Below are 21,604 nucleotides of genomic sequence, written 5' to 3' on the forward strand. Positions count from 1 at the left end.
CTGCTTTGCAGGACGAAAAAACAGTACATTGCTGCTGCCAGAAGAGAGCCCTGTGTTTGTTTATTTACACAGTATTCTCTTCGGCAATCTCCACAGCCGATTGTCGGGCGCTAGCGACCAATCAGTGGTCGACAGCTGCTAATCGGTTGGTTCTGCAGCCAATCACAGCACGTGCAGATCACGTACTAGGTATGTGATCCGGCGCAGAGTATATCTGTGGTGGGCAGTCATTGAGCAGTTAATATTGCACAATCATATTGTGGCATGTATGGTCAGCTTAACCACTTGAGCCCCAGACCATTTCGCTGGCCAAAGACCAGGCCACTCTTTGCGATTCGGCACTGCATCATTTTAACTGACAATTGCACGGTTGTGCGACGCTGCACCCAAAACAAAATTGACATCATTTTTTTCCCACAAATAGAGCTTTCTTTTGGTGGTATTTGTTCACCTCTGCGGTTTTTATTTTTTGTGCTATAAACAAAAATAGAGCGACAATTTTGAAAAAAATGTTTTTTACTTTTTGCTATAATAAATATCCCAAAAATATATAAAAGAACATTTCTTTTCCTCCATTTAGGCCGATACGTATTCTTCTACATATTTTTGGTAACAAAAATCACAATAAGCGTTTATTGATTGGTTTGCATAAAAGTTATAGTGTCTTCAAATTAAGGGATAGTTTTATGGCATTTTTTATTACTAATTTTTTTTTGTACTAGTAATGGCGGCGATCAGCGATTTTTATTATGACTGCGACATTATGGCAGACACATCGGACACTTTTTACACCATTTTGGGACCATTGTCATTTTGACAGCGATCAGTGCTATAAAAATGCACTGATTACTGTAAAAATTACAGTGAAGGGGTTACCCTGTAGGGGCACTGGAGGGGTTAAGTGTGACCTAGGGAGTGCTTCTCCTTCCCCTGTTAGGGGGCGCGGCTTGCCATGACACGTCACTGATCGCTCTTCCCGGAACAGACGATCAGTGACATGTCAGGGGAAGGACAGGGAGATCTTCCCGTTCTTCAGCTCTGTGACCCGATTGCAGGACACCAACGGACATCGAGTCCGCAGGTCCCGCGGGCACGGCCGGCGGTGCGCGACCACACGGCTCGCAAATATAAGGGGACGTATATATACGCCCATTTTCGAAGCCGTGCCATTCTGTCAACTTGTATCCTCGTGCGGCGGTCAGGAAGCGGTTATAGCAAACTTTGCAGCAAGCTGCAAGGTTCACTTAATAAATCAAGTCCCCTCAGGGGTCTCCAAACTTTTTAGTACAGTACACTGTATATTTTACAAAAATGTGCAGGTTGAGAAAAATCTATTTCAGAAAGGAATGACCCCCCCTTACATCAGGGTCTCCTTCAGAGTTCCCTTTACATTAGGCTCCCAGTCAAAGTCCACCATATACATCTGGTCCTCATCAGAGTCACTCCTTACATCAGGATCCCCATCAGATTGCCCCTTAGCCCTCATTCCCATTTTTACAGCAAGGTCAATTTTCCAGTACTTTGCTCTTACCAATGGAAAAGATAAGAGGAGGCCTTGTGTTGCCTTGTACACACGACCAAGTTTCTCGGCAAAAACCAACAAGAAACTTGCTGGGATTTTTTTTTTTTGCAGAGGAAACCGGTCGTGTGTACATCTTTCGACGAGGAAACTGTCGAGGATCCCCTCGAGCCAAAAAGAGAGCATGTCTTCTTTTTCCTCGACGGGAATGGAGAAACTTGCCTTGTCGAGTTCCTCGATAGCCTAACAAGGAACTCGTCGAGGAAAACGATGTGTTTCGCCCGTCGAGTTCCTCGGTCGTGTGTACGAGGCTCAAGAGTCACATGGTCCCCTTGGTCATGGACATCTTCTATCAGCCTACATTTTTACCCACCATCCAGACATTTTTAAGACAATACCCTTTCTAAAGCAGCTCCACCCTTAATGCTTTTTTTATGCTCAGAATTAGGTAGGGCGATGTTGTAAAACAACAAACTACTGCTCCAGTCCTGGACATTAGTGTCTGCAGCCGCGGTGTGCAAGGCCGCCGGTCATATGGAGCTTTTAGTGATGTGCATGGAAGAAACTTGCCTGAGATATTTTACTTCAGCTGTTCTGTGCATGACGAGGATTCTCAGTTATGATATGTTTTCTCAGCTCAATCAAAGCCGGATCTCCAGACATAAATAAATTGGCCAAGTGTCTATATAAACATTGTGGTTTCTCAGTCACACACACGCTGTGTCAACACATGCATTTTGTAGCACAGGTTTTAGCAAATTACACATAAATCATACACACAGTCATAGCACTGTGACTCTGCTGTTTACCAACATTTATTTCATTAAGGCAGTTTAATATTACCCAGCATGCATAGCATAAGGGAGCCACGTTGTGTTAAACACATGAGAGACATATCTAATGATATTACAGATATACTTGTCCTTACTTAGCTAATTATGGACCTTGGACATACCAGCTCCACCTTCTCCACCTTCCTTCTCTCGACCCCCCAGCTATCTTTTCTTTCTGCTGTCCAGGGAATTTGACATCATCATTTGACATTTTTTGGCTATGTAATTTTAGTGCCATTTGGGAATTTCCGGAGGCAATATCTCTACAATAAAGGTGTAACGGTCACCACCGTTTACGACCTTCCATCAACCCACGACAGCTTATCGACACTCCACAATCAGGCAAACGAACACGACCCATAAGAATTCCCCCCAGACACGAGACACACAGCTCTGTGTTCTGGTTTCAAATGCAATACAACTTTAATGGTTCACTTAGCTTTCTTATATACAGTACAGCATGTTAAAGTTAATCACAGGAACAATGAACTCCCCAACCACACATCACACCTTGGGGGGCTTCAATCACATTCTTTGAGCTAATTACTAATTGTAACAGAATGCATTATCCAGACAGCCTGGCTCCGCATATAGCTTGACAAGTCACATCTATTATCCATAGAATTCACAGTGTTAGCATCACACAATTAGTTCCCCTCAATCCACATCGTACACAGACTTTCTGTCTCCGACAAAAAGGTATTCACACCTGATCATCAATGGGCTTTAAACAGTGTTATCACACAATGGAAAGGTCTTAGGAGCAGACCTGAATTAACACCTCTACAGCCTTACACAATGGTTAATGGAATATCTTAGGAGTCTATTGACCTGGTTTGGGTCAACATTAACCAACAACTTGTAATATCTCAGATCCTGCAATATGAGCTATCAGTAATGTCCCCTATTCTGTAATTTAGGATATAATTTCTCAGTCACCCTATGGCCCTATTGGACATAAGGTGACCCTAGACATAAGACTCCTTGGTGACGCCGGTACAGGAGTACCCCTCATCCTTCCAAAGTCTCTGTTTGTCACGGATCATTCCGTTACAAAAGGCATATAGAAAGTAGGATACTATACAATGATAACAACCACACAAAACTGGTTGTTTGGATAACTTTGTCTTTCAAGCCTTGGCTTGAGTTTGAAGATGCTTAAAGGGGTTGTAAAGATTTGTTTATTATTTTCTAAATAGGTTCCTTTAAGCTAGTGCATAGTGCATTGTTGGTTCACTTACTTTTTCCTTCGATTTCCCTTCTAAATGTTTTTTTCTTTGTTTTCTTTGTCTGAATTTCTCACTTCCTGTTCCTCCTCAGTAAGCTGTTCTGGCTGACTAACCCGCCAAAACAGCTTGGATGATGGGGGCAAGCTTACTGAGGAGAAACAGGAAGTGAGAAATTCAGACAAAGAAAAAAAACATTTAGAAGGGAAATCGAATGAAAAGGTAAGTGAACCAACAATGCACTAGCTTAAAGTGGTTGTAAACCCTCGGGAACAAGTTACACCTACAGGTAAGCCTAGATTAAGGCTTACCTGTAGGTGCTTGCAATATCTCAGAGACCTACATGGTCTCTGAGATATTTGCAATTTTCCAAATGACACCTTCAACGGCGCATGTGCTGTTTTGAAAGGGCACGCTGTGCCGTTTCAAGCTGGGGTCATGCCGTTAAAGGCGGCTCCTGCGCGCATGCACGGGAGTGACGTCACGCGACTCCGGACAGTCACAGAGCCGGAGTTCGTGGCCCTGGAAGAAAAGGGGTGAAGAATGGATGCTCGTTGCCATGGAGGAAGACAGTGACATTGCGGGCTTCTGCTGCAGGTAAGTGTCACATAATGGGCTACTATGAGGTGCATAGTAGCCCATTATGCTTTACCTTTGCAGGGAGACATAGAGGTAATAAACCCCATCAGGGTTTACTTCCTCTTTAAAGGAACCTATTTAGAAAATAAAAAACAAACCTTTACAACCCCTTTAACTCAGTTTCATGTTTTATTGTATGGCTGCTCATATAATAAGAATTACTGGTAATTATTAATCCTTCTTGCTTTTGAGTAGATCAGCAATCCAAGGATCCACTAGAAGGAGATTTACTATGCAGCGACCTCAAAGAAAACAGCCCTGAAGACCAGGCCAGGAACAAGTCTCAGGAGTACCAAGGAGATGAGAAGGGGAAGTCAACATTTCTGACCAAAGGCAACTCAAGCCCTTCCACACCAGGTATGCTGCCAAACTCTTACTTCAACTCTGTTTACCCTAAATCAGGCATGTCCAAAGTCCGGCCCGGGGGCCAAATGTGGCCCCCTTGTTGATTTAATATGGCCCCCCTGGGGATTTGGATATATATATTGTTTGTGGCCCCCAGGGCCACAAAAGATATATACTGTAATTATTGGCACTGCCTTGGAGGGGACAGGGAGGGGGCAGGACAAGCGCCATCAGATTACATGAAGAGAATCTCCTATTGGAAGTCCCGTCTCCTGGGATGCCATTGGACGACTGTTATGTCTATCATAGGAGGCGGGACTTTGTATTAAAGAGGCCACAGAGTAAACAAGAGATTCTCCTGTTTATAATCTGTCGGCACTCGTCCCGCCCCCCTCGCTCTGCCCTCCGAGGCTGCAGATGGGCATCGTTCAGGCTGCATTCATGGCACATGTGAGGCTGCATTTATGGCACATGTGAGGCTGCATTCATGGCACATGTGAGGCTGCATTTATGGCACATGTGAGGCTGCATTTATGGCACATGTGAGGCTGCATTTATGGCACATGTGAGGCTGCATTGGTCGCAATGGTAAGGCTGCATTGATTGCATTGGTAAGGCTGCATTCATGGCAATGGTAAGGCTGCATTCATGGCAATGGTAAGCCTGTGCGTGTTATACGCCGATAAGTACGGTATATCCAAATAACACGCCCAAGCTCATCCTTAGTCCTAAGCAGCGCTCTGGGATTCATTGGAGCCACAAAAGAAATATATACAGTATATCCCAATAACACGCCCAAGCTCATCTCTTCACCACACACAGCCAAAAAGGCAAGATAATTCTTGTTGGGCCGTATATTAGTGCTTAGACGAACACACTTAGACCGAATTTTAATGGTTCAAAGAATGTCAGGCAAAATAGTCGGCCCTCATGCATGTTCACTTCATCAAATCTGGACCTCTTTGAAAAAAGTTTGGACACCCCTGCCCTAAATAGAGACGGGAAGAAGGCTGGCCACACACTATACAATTTTCCTTCACATTTACCAAACCCATATAATATGAGGTCAAACCTAAACACTTTCAATTTGTATGCCAAGAAGCAGACCTTTACATTACATAGGTAAAGGTAAATCTAAAGGAAGGAAATTGAATAAAAAAATTGTTTGTAGCGTGCGTAATCCTGTAGGATAAGGTGACCAGATTTTTTAAATTAAATCCAGGGACATATTTTTTCTTTACTAGTAATGGCAACAATCAGCGACTCTCTGCCCGTCGCCACCCGCCTCACAGCCTCCCAAGTCTTACTCTTCGGGCCCTGGCTACTACTGGATGGGGAGCGGAGGAAGATCACTCCGCCAGGGAAGGCAAGGAGATAGGCAGGTGGCTGGCCAAGATTTGAGCCAAGGCAGAAGAAAATGCGAGCGAAGCTGAATGGGCATGAGACCGAAACTGAAGAAATATTCCCTCTGCTCTGACCAGCACATGATCATCAGAAAGGGGCACAGATAATGGGAAAAATACAACCCCCCTATGCTAGTAGGCACGGCGGAGCAGGGGGGGTGTAATTCTATTTTTTTTTCATTTTAATTCTGCACTGACTGTCTTTGAAATTGTCCCTGCCCCCTATTAAATCCAATCTGGGGACAAAACCAGGGACAGACTTGGTCCGGGGACAGTGTCCCCAAACTGGGGATGTCTTGTCACCCTACTGTAAAAGCTTCTGGTATTTTGCCGATTTTTGCCTCATCTCAGCCCCACAGCCAGACACACGGTATTTCTCACAGACAGGTGCACAACTTCCACTCGTTACTCCAATGATCGTCTAGGGGTTTTAGTGTTGTTTTTGTTGTTTTATCTTAGCTTAGGAACTTGATCAGTAGAAGGGGTTATAGCGGTATACTCAGGACCGATCCGCCCTATAGGCTCACTATGCAAGCCGCTTAGGGCCCCACAAAGCTGCGGAGGGCCCCCCAAATTACTAGAGGCCCCCATCTGGTGAGAAGTCATTTTTAGCCCCTCACCCCGCTTCTTAACTCACTGGCTGCATGGGAGAAGAGGTAAGAAGCCACCACTCCCGCTTCTCACTTTAATGTATGATGTAATTTCTGACAGCAGAACACCCCCTCCCCCTAATTCTCAACTTTAATCTTTAATGTGACATGTCAGTCACTGTCGGCAGCGACAACCCCCCCCCCCCCCGCGCGCTTCTCAACTTTAATGTCACATGTCATTTTGCTTAGGGCCCCAGGGAGGTCAGGATCGGCACTAGGTATACTCCAGTTAAACGATTCACACTTGAGGACAGCTTTTTTCTCAATAGAACTGTGTAGCAGACTGTACAACTCCTTCCTCTGTAGAAGGAGTTGAATGGACCCTGCTCTTCAAGACACCAGCCGGAGTCCCCTTTAGCCTACACCCAGCAGCTGACAGCACCCAGAAGGGGATTCAGCAACACCAGTCTCTAGGATCCCTTTACTGGGTCTGTATTCACAAGGCCTTGGTCACAGGTCACCTTCTGCCGTGATATCAGACAGGATCCATGGGCATCCTCCCTTAGGCCTGGTTCACACCTATGCTTTTTTTGTGATTTTTGCATTTTGCAGATTTGCACTACAGAACGTGTTCCATAGGAAACCATGTTAAATGGACTGTAATGCAAATATGCAAGATGCAAAAAACACTAAAAATGCATAGGTGTGAACCAGGCCTCAGTCAGCTTTCAGGAGAACCCTGGGTTTTAGCATTCACTTTCAGGCCCTCAGGTCACCCACCTGAGGCCACACGGCAGCTTGTGCTCGGGAGAAGCGACAGGCCCCCTCCCCAATTAGACCTCTCCTCTCTGGGGGAAGACCTAGATCACTAAATATATATACCAGCACCCAGCACGCCCAGGGGCACCACTCCCTGTAATTGGCTGGGAAGGCATTCATATTCATGCTGCTGATGCATGGGTCACTCCTGCTCATCCAGAGCAGGAGTGACCTGCCCGGATCATTTGAATTAGGCGGGCTTGCGCCGGAGGGATTTACGATACGCCGCCGCAACTTTACAGGCAAGTGCTTTGTGAATCAAGCACTTGCCTGTAAAACTTGCAGCGGTGTAACGTAAATGCGATACGTTACGCCGCCGCATATGTACCTGAATCTGGCCCTAAGGATGAAGGTTTCATGATTGAGGAAGCAAAGGTGGAGCATTAGTCAAACAAAGCAGCACTATTTAAGTAAGGCTTATATATTACTATCCGGTAAGGAAACATACAGGAAACTATTGAGCGATCTCACAGTAGGGTATATAAAATACAATAAGTTATAAAAATTATCTTGCATAGAGATCATGTAGGTGGGGTTCTTACAAAAACAGAATATAGGGGTCTGTTTAAACAGTACCTGGTAACTTCATACCTTTATCATATACTGAAGGTACAAAGAAAAGAAATCTGCGAGGGCCTATCATAGCGAGGATTGATAGTTTGACCTGAAATTTGACAATAGAGCTTGATAAAAAAAAAAGACTTGGAGCATATGCTGCATAAACTGTCCTAATCCAAATGGATGAATGAGCACATTTGGGTGTCTTTAGATATATCCTTTAGAGATGTATCCTTACTGTACACTTACTGTACTGTACTCTTTTGGACTACAAGCTATCCAACAATATTTGACTCAGTCTGGGTCCTTCAATTCAAATTAAGCAAGATTAAAGCGGTTGTAAAGGAAAAACATTTTTTTCATAATAAGCATCCTTTACCTGCAGACATTCCTCTTTTCACTTCCTCATTGTTCGTTTTTGCTCAGAAGTTGCTCTATTTCTTCTCTGTTCTGTTCACTTCCTGCTTGTCTGATTTTACTGACCACCGTGACGGGAGGCTTTACTGCGGTGGTCAGTGACGTGCTCACCCCCTCCTGGGAACTATATCTGTGTGGTAGGACGCTCTCTACGTGTTAGAGACTTCAAGGAGGTGTGAATTACTGGGCGTGCCGCAATGCATACTGGGAAATGTAGTTCTTACATGAACGAGCGATGCAAACCAGGAAGTGAATGAGAGAACAGAAACTAGAATGCCGGAGGTGATATAGGTGAAGGAATTTAATAGATATTTACTCGTTTTTTAACAGAATCATTACACTATTCTGTCTGTCTACCTTGCAGACATTAATTTTAGGCAAAAAATGTTTTTCCTTTACAACTCCTTTAATTGTGGAAGGTACTGAATTCGTCCTTAGTTACACTTATTTTTCATTCTTTGACAAACTGTATACCCATAACAAGGGTAAAGCCATGGGAGCCAAATTCTCTCTAAGTTATGCCAGTTTGATCATGGGGTATTGGGAGAAATTTCACATTTGGCCATTCTGGGCAAGCCTGATTTGCTACTCTAGATACATTGATTATCAACATTTGGGTAGATAGTGAGAAACAGATGAGTGAATGTATTCCCTGTTACGACATCATCATCATTATGACATCATCCATTTGACATAGAACTCACATATGTAGTGGACAGGCAGCCTTTAGTATTTTTGATTCATGGAGAAATTATTTATTTATCTCTAAAGCACATTTTAAACCAGAGATTGGAATTCTTATTTACATGACATAAAAGGCTCTGATAAAAAGAGGTGGGAACCCAGAAACACATCATAATTGCTTTCTGTTGCCATTTGTGGACATCAGAGGCATGTAAAGATTTTTCAAACCTTTCCAGTGTTTTACAGTCTATCAGTCAGTTGAGTTGTGTATGCTTATATGCTGCTTCGTTTATATATGACTAATTTTTTTTCATATAATACATGGTAGAATGTGCTTCACAAGACCAGTGCAGTCCTTTTTTCCCCTTTTGTATGTCACCACTGGATTTCTTTGAATACTCAGGCAATGCAGGCAGTTCATGGTTGGTGGGAGGGGCCAGCACAGACAAAACGTGGCGTTTTTAACCGCGGTTTTGTATAGGTCATTGTCGGGTATGGAGAACGCCGAAGCTGCCCGATATGCCGCGAAAAAAAAGGGTCCGGGACTTGTTTGAGCTTCAGGCGTTCGGCGTTTCGGCGTTCGGCGTGGAGATGTGAACCATCTCCATAGAGAATCATGTTATTTCTCCCCTCCAGCGTATTGTAGCGTCGCGCTTCGGGCGTTTTGTCGCCTAGGTGTGAATGCAGCCTAACTCAGAACTCCTCTCAAGACCCTTCAGCCCTGAGGCAAGCAGTGGGATGGCTCTTGGTAGGAGTTATGCAAATATGTAAATGCTGTGATGGGCGAATGTCAGTCTAGAGGAGTATTCCTAGGAGGGCTGTATTTACATGCAGACTGCCCTAGGTAATGGCAACATGCAATGTTTAGCCTCCATGATTTAAAGAACTGAAATCAAACAAGGGTTGGATGCTACATGTCATCTTAAGGAAACAATGTAGGCTCTGTCTGACTTCTATCTGCGGCTTCTAATGCTCACAGTGTGCAGTGAAATCAGAGAAAGCAATTTCAGCATAGTAGAGGAGCCTGTACAATTGTGCAAGACTGACGCTTAGGCTTAGGCTGGAGTTCAGCTTTAATAATCAAGAATATTCCAGTAGACTCTATTATATGGTTTGGTGTAAAGTATTATTTTATCCTTCTTCTCATTGCATTTTCCAGGCATTTCGCTGTCCTTGCTTCCTCTAAAGGCCTACAGTTCTCCTGGATTGTCCGCCTTCTACAAGCAGAACTTTTCCTGGGACTCCCTACATTCTGCCTACAGCTTCAAGCAAATTCCATCCCATCTACACCCCTCCATGCTACAGCACTCTTTAAACCTGTACAATAGTTCTTCTACAACTAACTCAGAGTATGACCTTCCCCTTAATTACAGCATGGGGTACACTTCAGCTATGGAAACCTACCACTGTGTACAGTGCAGCAAAGTAAGTTTGTGTTCATTGGTTTGTTATTTAATGAAGGTGGTTGACCCTGCATGGGCTAAACATTGGGTCACTTTAAAGTGGTTGTAAACTTCAGAAATGAAATATGAACAAAGCATATACCTCTATAGTGTGTACTTATCTCAATTAACCACTTCATTACTGGGCACTTAAACCCCCTTCGTGCCCAGACCAATTTTCAGCTTTTAGCGCTGACGCATTTTGAATGACAATTGCGCGGTCATACAACACTGTACCCAAATTATATTTTTATCATTTTTTCCCCCACAAATAGAGCTTTCTTTTGGTGGTATTTGATTATCCCTGCGATTTTTATTTTTTGCGCTATAAACAAAATAAGACAGAAAATTTGGAAAAAAAAACACAATATTTTTTACTTTTTGTTATAATAATATCCCATTTAAAAAAAAAAAAAAATTTCCCTCGGTTTAGGCCGATACGTATTCTTCTACATATTTTTGTTAAAAAAAAATCGCAATAAGCGTATATTGATTGGTTTGCGCAAAAGTTAAAGCGCCTACAAAATAGGGGATAGATTTATGATTTTTTTTTTTTTTACTAGTAATGGCGGTGATTTGCGATTTTTTTTGTCAGGCCTGCGATATTGCGGCGGACATATCGAACACTTTTGACACAATTTTGGGACCATTCACATTTATACAGCGATCAGTGCTATAAAAATGCACTAATTACTGTATAAATGTGACTGGCAGTGAAGGGGTTAACACTAGGTGGTGAGGAAGGGGTTAAATGTATTCCCTCATTGTGTTCTTACTGTGTGGGGGGAGGGGACTGACTGGGGGAGGTGACCGATGCTGTGTCCCTATGTAAAGGGACACAGATCGGTCTCCTCTCTCCCTCACAGCACGTGGATCTCTGTGTTTACACACAGAGCTCCACGTCCTGCTGTGTCACCGACGATCGCGGGTGTCTGGCGGACATCGCGCCCGCCAGGCACTCACATCGGCTCCCGAGCGATGCGCCGGGCACGTTGTTTCCCCGCTGCGCGCCCCCAGTGGCGCGCACGGGGAACAACAACAACAGGACGTCCAGGGACGTCCACCTGGCACTTGAGAGCCGCGCTGTGGACGTCTTTTGTCCATAGCGCGGATCCCAAGTGGTTAAGAGGGCTGAGGCCCCGTACACACGACCAAGTTTCTCGGCAGAATTCAGCCAGAAACTCAATCGGAGCCGTATTCTGCCGAGAAACCCGGTCGTGTGTACACTTTTGGCTGAGGAAACAGACGAGGATCTCATCGGGCCAAATAGAGAACATGTTCTCTATTTCCTCGTTAGTCAATGAGGAAACTTGGCTCGCCGAGATCCTTGGCGGCTTCACAAGGAACTCGACGAGCAAAACGATGTGTTTTGCTCGTGGAGCTTCTCGGACGTGTGTACGGGGTCTCAGTGTGGCCCTGTGCTTATGATCAGTCTCATTAGTCAATAATTTTAAAGACTCCCATGCAAAGAGGAAGAGGAAGCAATTAACTTACAGAGAGTTAAAAAAAATCTGATGGAATATGGAGACTGCCATAGCTAAGCTTTCTGTCTACCTTGCTTCCTAGCTGTTAAACTGATCGAATGTATTTAAAGTAAAACTAAAGGCAAAACTTTGTTTCTTTTTCAATGTAGTAAGGAAGGGTTATAAACCCTGAATTTTTTTTTTTTTGTTTGCCATCTGCATCCCATTGGGGAGATTTACCTTCAATTCCTGTCCCATAGCCAAATAGGAAGTAGGAAAAAAAATAACGGAATCCCTTGGGGACCCCCAGATCACCGGAACTAGTGTCCCCATTGGAGAATTTCCCCTCTATTACTTTTCTGGGAGCAAATCAAAATTAGGGTTTTCTTTTACTTACCTAACGGGGGGCACAGACAGCAATAAAAACTTAATAGGTGTTCTAAACCATCTCCATTATATCCGAAACTAAGAAAAAAAGTTTTGCCTTTAGTTATACTTTAACACTTCCTGTGGACCAGGCTTGTAGCAAGTGCTTTTATTGCTGTCCCTGCCACCATTGCAGAGATTTACCTTCATTTTGAGACCAGTTGTCCACACAATCTCTCTAATGGGGACACTCACAACAATAAAACATAACTAGTTCTAATTTGGCTGGAATTCCATTTTTAAGGCTCTCTGTATATTTTCATGCAGGTCTTCTCTACGTCCCATGGTCTTGAGGTACATGTACGAAGATCTCACAGTGGGACCAGGCCGTATGTTTGCGAAATTTGTGGAAAGTCATTTGGTCATTCAGTGAGCCTGGACCAGCACCTGAACGTCCACTCACAGGTGAGGATCAAACTGATGAATAGTTGGAGACTACCAGGTGCGATCCCCTGAAATATGGGCACTGCTAAGTGGAGGTGGGCATGATCTTAGCAGCAAAGGGGGAACATTTACCGGTATGCTGTTCCTGTACATGATTGTGTAATCTCTGACAATTTGAGCTACTGAAGCTGAGAGGCCACAAATAAAATAAGTTAAAATATTCCTTTCCTAAAGAAAATACGAGAGCTACCCTTGCTGATTTTCTTCTAAAATACTCATTGACTACCTAATCTGACCCTTTGGATTTAATACTTTCTGGGAACCTTCCAACCTCCACCAAAAATGTACTTACCAGCTTTGGTTGAAACTTAGAAATTTTCCTTCACTGATTAATTTCTGACTTCTTTCAGGAAAGGAGCTTTGAGTGCAAGATGTGTGGAAAGACATTTAAGCGCTCCTCTACCTTGTCTACCCATCTGCTCATCCACTCTGACACACGGCCCTACCCCTGTCAGTTCTGTGGCAAGCGCTTCCATCAAAAGTCTGACATGAAAAAGCATACTTACATTCATACAGGTAAGTGATCACTGAACATGTACCAATATAATGATAGTTTTGTGCTGGAAGAACAGCCTGCCTGTCCCGGTCAGACATCAGCTGACCCCCCCCAAACCCCCCGCCACTGTACACAGTCATTCACTTGAAAGATCAGAACGCCTCCCAACTTTTGAACTTGAGAATGAGGGACATTTCAGGTTGACAGTAACCTGTGGCGCAGCAGCAACAAAAAGTGGGTGTGGAAAAACACGATAGTGGTAGGGGCTTAAAAGTGAAGTATGGGTTTCTTTTTTAGATTTATAGTTAACTAGGTGCGATGCTGCATCTGTCCCCCGGGGCCTCTGCACTGAAAACCGAGCGATCAAACTCCTCCGATCACTCGGTTTTCAGAGCTCCCTGAGCAGAGAGCTGTAGACTTTCAGTCACAGCTCTTCTCCCTCCTTGATCATTGGAGCGCTGAGCTGTGGAGGGGGCGGAGCGGCCATCTCAGGCACTCACTGAGAGGCTGAGACGGGTGTCAGTCCAGGCACCTGACGGATCTAGACTTCCATTGTCGGGATGATGCGGTGCCTAGACTGATATCCGTGATGTCAGCAGATTGTGGACTTCAGACTGCTTTCTGCTGAAAACGGGTCACGGGAGTGCAAAACGAATTGCACTCTTGTGATCCATAGGAGAAGCCCAGCCAAACAAGCTTTAAGGTAGTGGCTAAATGAAACCTGGGCTTCCTTGTACCTATAATAGGGTGAACAGACATCCCTGGTTTCCAGGGACAGTCCCCTGATTGAGCACACTGTCCCCGGACCAAGTCTGTCCCCGGTTTTATCCCTGGATTGGATTGCAACAGGGGCTGGGGCAATTTGAAAGACAGTCAGTGCAGAATGAAAATAATAAAATCTGAATTACACCCCCCCGCTCCGCCGCTCCTATTAGATTAGGGGGTGTCTTTTTTCTATTATCTGTGCCCCTTTCTGAGGATCATGTGCTGGTCTGAGTGAAGGGAATATTTCTTCAGTTTCGGGTGCCCATTCAGCTCCGCTCATATGTTCTACTGCCTTGGCTCAAGTCCCGGCCAGCCGCCTGTCTGTTTATCTCCTTGCCTTTCCTGGCAGAGTGATCTTCCTCCGCTCCCCACCCAGTAGTAGCCGAGGCCGGAGAGTAAGACTTGAGAGGCTGTGAGGCACGTGGTGGTGGCGATGGGCAGAGAGTCGCTGATTGCCGCCATTACTAGTAAAAAAAAACAATATGTCCCCGGATTTCATTTTAAAAATCTGGTCACCTTAACCTATAAAATATGCTGTGACACAAGCTATAGTCTCAGGAGTTTATATAAACCTCATGTCATGTGGTTTGGTGGCCACAAACATGCTGCCATCAACAATTAATCTCACAAGGGAAGCATGGTTGCAAGCTGTGTAGGACATGGAACGCCCCTTTCCAGCACTGTGTTCCAGTGTAAGCCAACCCTGAGGGAGAGAGATGTGAGAGAAAGAGAAAAAGAAGAATGACTATGGTATATGGAAGAAATGAAGTAGGGATCACTATGGTATATGGAAGGCAGGAAGAGAGGATCACTATGATACATGGAAAGCAGGAAGGATCACTATGGCACATGGAAGGCAGGAAGGATCACTATGGTACATAGAAGAAAGGAAGGAAGCATCACTCTGTTACATTGAAGGTAGGAAGGGAGAGAGAAGGTGAGCTCAGTCACAGGCTGGGTCCAGTCGCCCGAGGCTGCCTGGTCTCCAGAGCACTGCTTTAAAATTCTTGCCCACACAACCTCTTTACAGGCACAGCATTGGCTGCATGCCAGTGGTTGTGGGCAGATACAGAGGACATGGGAAGGAGGTGGTGCAGACCTAGCTTACCTGTTGGGTGAGTAAGTGGGCAGGTGACTGTGAGGCTGGGCTCTGAGCATTTCAGTCTTGCTAGCTGCCGGGGGGGGGGGGGGGGCGCACACCTACCAGCTGGATTAGTGGAGTCAAACGCCAAATCTTGTTCTGGCACTGGGCGCCTCTGTGGGATTCAGCAGGATTCACGGGACACCGGAATTTACCGAAAACCCCAGGATGGTCCCGGCGAATCTGGAATGGTTAGGAGGTATGAGATCAGTGTACTGTTGCTTGTCCACCCCCAGTTCTCCAAGACTCCTATGCAACTGACAACAAAGAGCAGGTAACTACAGCCATCTTTCCTATACAGTGTAGTTAGAATAGGCTTAGAATGGGGATGAGAGTATAGTTAGTATATGAATGGAACCTCTCTACCCCCTGGCCCCTGTTGAACTGATAGGCCTTGGGCCCAGTACAGAAGGGCAAGCTCTACTACCCTATTGCTGGCCCTCAGTCTATGTATCTGAAGAGCTGTTAAAATGTACAAGTTACTTTACATCAGCATGAGCAATGCAAAGGTTTACTTTAAATTAAAATTAGGCTGCAGAAATGTATAAGTTCTCCATCTTGCAGTGTGTGGGGGATTACCATAGTTCGGAAACAGATGATTAAAGGCTCCTTTTTCTTGTTTCATTTTTAGGAGAAAAGCCACACAAGTGTCAGGTCTGCGGAAAAGCATTCAGTCAGAGCTCCAACCTCATCACACACAGCCGCAAGCACACAGGATTCAAACCGTTCACCTGTGATTTGTGCGGGAAAGGCTTTCAACGCAAAGTGGACCTTCGCAGACACAAAGAGAACCAGCACGGAATAAAATGACTGTTAACAGCAGCTCCCATCTGCGTATACAAGGACCATCCATTCTCTGATTCTTCACTTTTGGGAAGACAGACGAGGAGATCTCTGCAACCAAGTTCTCAGCTTTGCCACCCACCCAGTTTATTAATAGGGGGGGTCTCACTCCCTTACTGGATTTTTCTTGTAGTTAAAATGTAACTTGCCAAAAGTTTTGTTTTTCTAGTTTTTGCAAGAGTAAGGAAGGTTGACAAGCTCTGTCAGATTTTAATTGCCTGTGTTCCAATTAAGGAGATTTCTCATCACTTCCTGTCCCAGATGTAGCGCCAACCCAAGGGCCGCTGAGTTGTGTTCCAGCCTCTTCTCCTACTAGTGCAGCAGCAGTCAGGCAAACAGCAATTATCACTCCTCTGACTCAGAAAACAGACTAGGGCTGCCTTTTTTTAAGTTTATTGCATATTAGCTTGGATGGGGCTTACGGAACTGTGGGATACTCCAGAACACTGAACAGGAATGTGAATGTAAAACTCTTTCCTTTGAAGCTACTTCCTAGCACAGTTCTTTGAGCACTGAGACACCATTAGCAATGTTCCAGGCAATGCTGTATCCTGGCCTAGGCCAACAAGGCCCAGGCCTGGGGCAGCACGGACAGTGTTGCCGCCGGCTTGTGCTACACTGTTAGGCAAAATAGTTTAGCGCCCCCATAAATCGGCCGCACTGCTTCCAAAATGTGGGCGGTTGGCATTCTGCAACTGTGGGGGGGGGGGACGTCTCTTCAATTTTTTAACCATCCCTGTCCCATTGCAGAGATTTACATTCACTTCCTGTCCCATAGCCAAACAGGAAGTGAGAGGAAATCTATGCAAATTAAGGGAATCCATTGCCCCCCTCCCCCCAGGCCATCAGAACTAGTGTCCCCACTTGAAAATTTCAGGGTGGGTCTTAAAGCGCAAAGGGTGTGGCCTTGACAGGAAGGGGTTGGTCATATTTAAATTAGGGGGTGCACGAGTTAGTCAGGCCTAGGGCAGCACAAAACCTAAATACACCCCTGGTTCCAGGCCAAGCAAGCCATTAAACTTAGTAGACCAGGGGTTTATAGCAGCAATAGTCACTAGGATCCCTCTGTTTGGTCTGTACTCACAGTGTCCCTGGTACTTGGATGTCACTCTCCTCTCAAAGAATTAGCAGTTGGATAGACCCATCAGCTATGCACAGCTGGGACCTCGATGAGAAAGGCAGGATCTTCACCCGGAACACCGGGAAGGGCTGTAGCCCTTCTGGCTGGGAACCTCTCCTCTGGGAGAAAAACACTCTCTGAGGCTCCAAACTATTTATATACTCCCAAACCCCCATCTGGGCACATTTTTCAAGGGATTGGCTAGAGCTGCATAAATATTCAGGACTCCCCCACCCACTACATATTTGGACTCCCCCACCCACTACATTATGGAAACTTCCAGAAGGCAGGAGGAAGCAATCAAACTTGCAGACTGCTAAACTCAGAGCAGCCTAAAACGACCATGTGCTGCTTTGCTGATTACAGGAGAGCCACATAACTAAATTTGGCTAACCAAAGCTAGCAGTCTATCTGGGAGGGTGCTACACAGATATGCAAAATTTTAAATAATATGGCCCGGATTCAGAAAGAATCGCGTATCTTTAGGCGGGCGTAGCATATCTCATATGCGCTACGCTGCCGTAACTTAGTCAGGCGAGTACCGTATTCAGAAAGAACTTGCGGCGGTGCAGCGTATATGGGCCGGTGTCAGCCCGCGTAATTCAAATGATCCAGGCAGTGGGCGTGTTTTATTACAATGAGCCGTGACCCCATGTAAATGAGTTGCCGATCGAACGGCTCATGCGCGCGCATGCTCAGAGTCACGTCGCAAATACTCCCCAAGATATGTCGGCTCAATGCTTTGTCGACGTGAACGTAACTTACGCCCAGCCCCATTCACGTACGACTTACGCAAACGACGTAAAATACGACGCTGTTCCGACGCTTCCGACGTCCATACCTTAACATGACTTACCCCTGCTTTATGAGGGGTAAAGTTACGCCAGACCGACGCCTTACGTAAACGGCGTAGCTAAATCCGACGGGCGCAAGTACGTTTCAGAATCGGCGTATCTACCTCATTTGAATATTCGACACGGAAATATACGGAAGCGCCCCTAGCGCACAGCGTAAATATGCACCCAAGATACGACGGCGTAAGAGACTTACGTCAGTCGTATCTTGGAGAGGATCAAACGTAAATGCCTTTCTGAATAGGTGTAAAGATGCGACGGTGCATGTTTTGGACTTACGACGGCGTATCTGGAGATACGCCGTCGTAAGTCCTTTCTGAATCTGGCCCTATCTCTTTAAAATGAGCTGAAATTCCATATTTTTCCCCTACATCTTTTCTACTGACAGCTGTCAAATTTTGATTCCTCTCGTGTCGGGAGGTTCCAGACACCAAAGCCTCACAGAGGCTGTAACTCTTCCAGACTTTACCCAAGCTTTAAAAAAGGTTTTGGCTGTAGTTCCAACCATAGGTGTGCCCAGCCTATTGCATTAGGGTGTGCACCCCAAAGCTCAAACACACTTGTGTGTGTGTGTATAAATATATAGGGCAGTAGGGCAATGGAACGTGTCGGTAGAGCACATGACGATGTCAGTAAGGCAGAGGTTGTATTGTATTGTTGTTTTATAATATGTTTATGCAATAATGTTAATTTTATTTTGTTTACATTTTTCTTAGGTGCCCCATTGGGGGGCTTTGGTGAAATATCAAGGGTCTAAACAGACCCCTGATGTCTCACTTTTGAGACAAAGAAAGGGACTGGGGACAGAGATTCCTCAGCCCCTTTCCCTGCAGCAAAGCAGCAGGGGGAATCTGCCCAGCACAGGGTGATTAGGTTGTGCCCAGGCACACCTGGCACACCCTGTGCGTACACCTATGGTTCCAACATATGATTGGAAGTGATGTAATTTGTAATTTGCGTGTGACCCCCTAAGGCACTCCCGCCTTCTATCCACTTCCTTTAGTTAGATAATAATGATTGGAGTACGGAGGATTCATTATTCGGTCGTTGTCGATATGTCAGTTTGTTTGTGCTATCCGATTGTGTTGCCGTAATGTAGATCAGCAAAGTCCCTTCATTGGCATTTTAATGCTTGGATCTAGTCAGAAACACCTTCTGACGTTGGGACTTTAATTCCTTGAATGTCTGAATGGGGGCTCAGTCCCTTCCACATGTAACCCACAGCGTCCCTAACTTTATCCACCTACACCCTGAAAAAAAAGGTCCCTCCTCTGCTCCCACCTCCTGTGTCCCTCTGTTGACGTGATGTGGCCCAGGGAAATGAAATTTAATCCCTGATAAGCAAGTAGGAGCAGGGGTGTGGATTAGTAAAACCAATTTAGGGCCAGTTCGCACTGGTCCGACATGCGCTCTGACTTCCAGAACACAAGTCGAATTACATGTCAAAATGAATAGTTTACTATGATGCCGCGTACACACCATCACTTTATGTGATGAAAAAAAACGACGTTTTTAAAAACGTCACTTTAAATGACCGTGTGTGGGGGGAAAACGTTGTTTTATGTCTTCTGAAAAACGACAAAAAAAAAATTGAAGCAGGCTTCAATTTTATGTGTCGTTTTTCAAAACTTTGTTTTTTACTTCACAGAAATTGACCGTGTGTAGCAAAAAACGTTGTTTAAAACGACGTTTTCACACCCGCGCATGCCCAGAAGCTAGTTATGAAGCGAGCTTCAATGGAAAAACGTGGTGAACGTAACCTCGCTTTGCTAGAGCATTGTGAGAAAAACGATGGTGTGTAGGCAACTTCGTCTTTGAAAATTGAACTTTCAAAAACTTCGTTTTTTACTTCACAGAAAATGTTGTTTTTTTTCATCACATAAAGTGATGGTGTGTATGCGGCATAAGAGTTGTCTTAACTGGTCTGATTTGTGTCAGTCTGACTTTGAAAATGCTCCCTGCACTACTTTGGTCCGGCTTGGGCATGATTTCAGCTCATTAATTTCAATGTAGGTCACATCCCTGGGCGGTGGTTGTGGGGGTCTTTCTTTAACAGGAGGGCCTCTAGATCCCAGCCCCCCCTTTTTTTTTTGGTGTGGGGGGTTCCCCTTAAAATCCATATCAGATCCGAAGGGTCTGGTATGGTCTTGGGGGGGACCCCACGCTGTTTTTTTTTGGGCATGGGGTTCCCGTTTAAGATTCATACTAGACTTGATGTCAGATCCCGTTCTTTGAAGTCGCATGGAAGTCGGGAAAATTCAGATCAGATGTGCAACTTCAGTGCCGGAATAGTGAGAACATAGCCTTATTAATTTAGGCAGAAATTAACAATAAAGCTTCCCCGGTTCCCCCTGTTTAGCTGATGAGGCCTGCGCCCAGTAGAACAGGACCTTTTGTACTGCCTTAACAGCCAGCGGCCCTGCCCGCAGGTACTCGTGTAATGTAACGCTTTATAGATTCCAATTAAGCAGAGCGGGAAGTTGAAAAATCTGTAGAAACAAAATGGGATAAAATAAGCAGTAAAAGTAATTTACAGAGCTGATTGATACACCTGCCCAGAGATGCCACATTTCCCAGGGATTAAAGTAAATGTTTCACAAACTTGGACAATATGAACTGAACATGTGATTAATCAATGTATAAACAATGAAAACCTCAGTGAATATATGAATATATCCAAAGATACAGGTAGATAATGGCATAAAGCTTTCCAATCACTAGTTTGGCTAATAAGAGGCTCAGGAGGCAGGACAAGTTGGGGTCAGGGTTGACTTTAAAATAACCATGTAACTTCAGCTCCCTGTATCTCCTGATTTACGAATTATTTGACTTTTTGAATTTCACTAAACAAATAATCTTTCTCTGCATTTTTTTATTATATGCTCAGATTGCATTGCCCAGGCTTGTGATGGGTCCACTTTAAGTCTTATTTACTGCCTTAATGTAAATATTTAAAGGGCTAATTTGTATAACTATATTTATGTTTATATGTAACCTTCAGTGTCATTTTTATATCACGTGTATTAATAATTTGTGTAAAATTTACATATTTTATTGTATTATAGTGTTTGAAATAAATTTACAGTATCACATAGTGCACTCTTACAATCTTTTTCTTGGAGTCTCGCCAAACAGTGACAGCAATAATAGGTCATTTTGTATCTTCTATGCGTTTTTTTTGTGCGTTTTAGAGTCTATTTAACATGGTTTCCTATGGTACACGTTCACATCTATGTGATTTTCAGCCGGTGCATTTTTGGAAAGGGTCGGGGACTTTTTTCTTGCACCAGATTGCGTTTTGCATGTAATAGACTTCAAAGGGACCCGCACTAAAAACGCAAGTGTTGCACTTATGATGTGTTTTTGCAACCAGATCATCGACCGGTACATTCTGGGCCGCCAATGTCACAGTGGGTGGTGCCGCCAGATGATGTTGCTGTGTGGCCCTGCCCCTTAACTATTTAAGAACTGTGAGCAGGGAGATGGTGGGAGCAGGGACGTAACTAGAAATCACAGGGCCCCATAGCAAAATATTGTATGGGGCCCCCCTTCAAAAGGCCCCCCTAATTGCCGCTAC

General features: G+C 44.7%; 1 protein-coding gene across 1 annotated transcript in view; it reads left to right on the top strand.

The window, feature by feature from the left end:
• GFI1B (growth factor independent 1B transcriptional repressor) overlaps positions 1 to 16,648 on the top strand; it is a 40,961-nt gene extending 24,313 nt beyond the window's left edge. Inside the window, exons 3-7 of the mRNA XM_040325268.1 lie at positions 4,413 to 4,574; positions 10,193 to 10,458; positions 12,632 to 12,769; positions 13,159 to 13,324; positions 15,842 to 16,648. Coding sequence (XP_040181202.1) covers positions 4,413 to 4,574; positions 10,193 to 10,458; positions 12,632 to 12,769; positions 13,159 to 13,324; positions 15,842 to 16,020 — 911 coding nt within the window. The 3' untranslated portion in view covers positions 16,021 to 16,648. The remainder of the gene's footprint in view (positions 1 to 4,412; positions 4,575 to 10,192; positions 10,459 to 12,631; positions 12,770 to 13,158; positions 13,325 to 15,841) is intronic.
• The last annotated feature ends 4,956 nt before the right edge of the window (positions 16,649 to 21,604 follow it).

Source organism: Rana temporaria, chromosome 9, assembly GCF_905171775.1.
Source record: "Rana temporaria chromosome 9, aRanTem1.1, whole genome shotgun sequence".
Taxonomy (NCBI): domain Eukaryota; kingdom Metazoa; phylum Chordata; class Amphibia; order Anura; family Ranidae; genus Rana; species Rana temporaria.